At 44.6% G+C, this 3,312-nt stretch overlaps 1 protein-coding gene across 1 annotated transcript in view; it reads right to left on the bottom strand.

Annotated features, from left to right (window-relative positions):
• The window catches only part of ASPM (abnormal spindle microtubule assembly), a 43,590-nt gene that overhangs the window by 16,416 nt on the left and 23,862 nt on the right, over window positions 1-3,312 (bottom strand). The window contains exons 15-19 of the mRNA XM_025044818.1: window positions 3,271-3,312; window positions 2,166-2,373; window positions 1,922-2,064; window positions 1,683-1,811; window positions 4-155 (exon numbers count right to left, since the gene is read on the bottom strand). The exon at window positions 3,271-3,312 is cut by the window's right edge and continues 57 nt beyond it. Of these exons, the coding sequence (XP_024900586.1) occupies window positions 4-155; window positions 1,683-1,811; window positions 1,922-2,064; window positions 2,166-2,373; window positions 3,271-3,312 (674 nt within the window). The remainder of the gene's footprint in view (window positions 1-3; window positions 156-1,682; window positions 1,812-1,921; window positions 2,065-2,165; window positions 2,374-3,270) is intronic.

The following is a 3,312-nucleotide window of genomic DNA, read 5'->3' as shown; positions in this document are numbered from 1 at the left end:
TCTTCCTTTTTTAACATGACTAGTTTTCTCTGTTCTGAGAATCTTCGCCAGTGTTTCTGAATGACCAACGCTGCGTTAACCTCCCTCTGCAACCGTCGTTCAGTTAGAAAACGGATCACAGCTGACTGGATAATTCTCGCAGCTCTGTCTCCTTCCTAAAAAAAGCAAAACATCGATTCAACACTTAATCACTTAAGACTCTAAATTATTATTTGTAAGAAAACCATTTGTTAAATATTAATCAAATTGATCCTGGTGCTAAAACACAGCCCAGGATTATTGTAAGATGTGCTCGTCTTTGAAGGACAGAACTTCTGGGCACGTTGTCACGGCCGATAGTAGACTTGATGAAACGAAGACTCCTCGAAGTGTCATCGTAGGATAAAGATCGCAGATGCGTCAGATCCATCACAGATCCTCAGCGATCAATATAAAGGCAATTTAAATGTGGCATGTTTCTCAGATTACGGTCCAGTGAATGCACGCTTGACTCTTCAAAAATTTGAGGATCGACAAAAATAGTTTTCCCCTGAAAATTTTCCTGAAACAATTCTCCCAGAAGCCTCCAGAAGTACGAAGTGCCCCCCAGGGGACACGTGGGGGGAAGGCGAGTCTGAGAGGAGGCTGAGGAGGCGGGGGTGGCAGCAGGGAAGACCGTTTCTGAGGCTGAGCCGCTCCCCATTTCCCCAAGGTCCCAGTCCGGACTGGGCGGGGCGAGGGCAGTGACTGGGTCGGCGTTGTCCCCCAGCGGGGTGTCCCAGGAGAGAATGCCTGGTACGCTTCAGGGTGGCCAGACGTGGCTGTTCTGTACTTCATCACAAACGCACTGTCATTCAAAACTGAGGGGCCACAGTGGGTGGACGCATTCCTGAAATATCTGAGCAAATGTATTAAGCACGGCTGCTTAGTTCAATTTGTTTGGATTCTTCCAACTAAATAAAGTTTTATTAGTGGAAGGAGTAGGGAGATAAAGGGATTAAAACAGCTTGTTTAACTCGATCGAGGACACCATTTTACAGATTATTAAAAATGACATTGTTCTCAGAACTCAAGAAAACACTTACTTTATGTTAATGTGAGTTTACATACTATCGGGGTCACAAAGGGACCCCACACACAATATATAACATTGCTATCCCTGTGCCCAAGTCCTAAACATTTTGACAAGTAAAACAATGGAAACCAAATGCTACTTTAAAATAATAAACTGGAGACAGTTTCATGGCAGACAAAACCAGCTGGCAAATTGAACCGCAATATTTAACACGTGACACCCAGGCCCAGGTAGCACCAGGTGATGTCAAGTCCCCAGAGCACAGTACAAATAATTAATGGAAGACCCCTGGTCCCTGGAGGCAAGTTAGTCCAAGAGGAAGGGGGGATGAGCTGAGCCAGGTAACCCAGGTGATTGTGCACAAAGTCACGAAGTGGATGAGTTACTCCACTTACCTAGGGCAGACTGAGCTAGAGGGTGGGCAGAGGTCGGGGGACACAGCGAAGGAAGGAAACGCCCCGAGTTAGGCAGAAATATCCACCCCCAACTCAAAGCACACACGATTATCGAAATTTCCTCAATAATTTTAAATCTCAGTAAAACGTGAAAACAATATCAAGGATCACCTAAGTGGCATCTTAGGAAATACAATTTGCATTATAATGTTTTCAATATTCAGGAGTAGTACCTGCTGGCGTTTTAGATCTGTCCTGAGTTTATACTTTCTCCAAGTTGTCTGGATAAGCCGAGCAGCTCTTGTTTCTCTGCGGAGATCCAGAAGCCTCGCACAAAGAAATGACAGGTAGGTGATAACCACCTGCGGGAAAACATGACAAATGAAAACAGAATGACGACACGGAATGGTCAACTTCCTTTCGGCCTCCGAGACTCTGACCTTCGGTTATCAGGTAAGAAACTCTTGCTTACCTTTTCATCTGGAATTGTATTGGACATATCTGAATGATGGATCATAGCGGGTATTCCACCGAGGTCTCTAACCGCAGACCTAACCAACTGAAAATTCTTCTTTTCATTCTCTAGGAGTTCTTTGTATAGTTCTGATGTATCTTCTACCAGGCAAATAAAAAAAGAGAGATTAGGTTTTGCTCCGGACAAAATCAGACACGGCAAAGCAAAAGCCTAACATGCTAACCAACCAATGGGGACCGACCGTGATCCAGTGCTTTAAGGGACACATCCAGACAGCTCTCGTCGGACTCGGATGAGGAATTCAAGACCACCGAGCCGGTCTGCGCGCAGTCCACGGTTTGAGTAGTCCGCTGGCATATGGCGTCCAAAGGCATGTAGCAGGGGTGATAGTGGTGGATGAGGTAACATAACACGCGGCCGTCTGAGAAAGACACTGTGAAGTTCTCCACCTGATTGGAAATACCACGGCAGACTTAACGAATCAAGATGAGGTCCTCCTGGAGGAGGGCGGCTTCTTAATACATGGGGGAGGGACACGGAGAGGACGCCGTGCAGGGACAGAGGCTGAGCTGGAATGCGCTGGAATGCGCTGGAATGAGCTGGAATGAGCTAGAATAACATGTCTGCCAGGCAAGGGCAGAACTCAGGACGGAGGCCTGGGACAGATTCTCTGCTAGAGCCTTCGGCGGCTCTCCAGTACTCACTTAAAACATAGAGGATCATCCATATATTCAACGATTTTTCTATAAACGCTACTTGTTCAAGGTATTAACAGTTTACCATATTCGGTTACGTGTACTCTGTATCATTTTTCGCATTTTACTTTCCTTACCAGATAGTTTGCTCCAATATATCAGGAGTTTCATTTTCATGTATTTATACATTTTCATGTATTTATTTCCGTCATACAGAAATACAGTATCATCTAACAAGTAATTATAAAAAGACTCAGACTTTTCTCTTCTTCCTTCTACCTAGTGGTAAGGTTTTCTAGCTTCTCTTTCTGGCTTTATTCCCTCTCTGGCTGTGGGTTTATTTGCATTTACCTTTCCTATAAGGGTCCGATCCTCCAGTACCCCACTTCTATGCAATGGTCTCCCACTAATGCCCCCAACTAGGCCTTTTTTTTCTTTCTTAGCGATATAGAAAATAATCACGATTTATACATTTGGTGACAGATCAACCGCCTATGATAACATCCTCGCTCGCTTGAGGAAAAGTTTGCTTATACGTATAAACTGAACTATTTAAGAGACGTAAAAAAAAAAAGAATTTATTTCAAGTTGAATTGACTTGAACCGAAATTTACTTAGATACTGGGCTAAAACAAGACGGGAGACACGTACGTCTTTGTTATAGAAGGCGCAAACGGCGTCCGCCCAGTCCAG

The sequence above is a fragment of the Pteropus alecto genome, unplaced genomic scaffold, assembly GCF_000325575.1.
Source record: "Pteropus alecto unplaced genomic scaffold, ASM32557v1 scaffold90, whole genome shotgun sequence".
Classification (NCBI taxonomy): Eukaryota; Metazoa; Chordata; class Mammalia; order Chiroptera; family Pteropodidae; genus Pteropus; species Pteropus alecto.
This window is presented reverse-complemented; position numbering and strand designations above follow the sequence as displayed.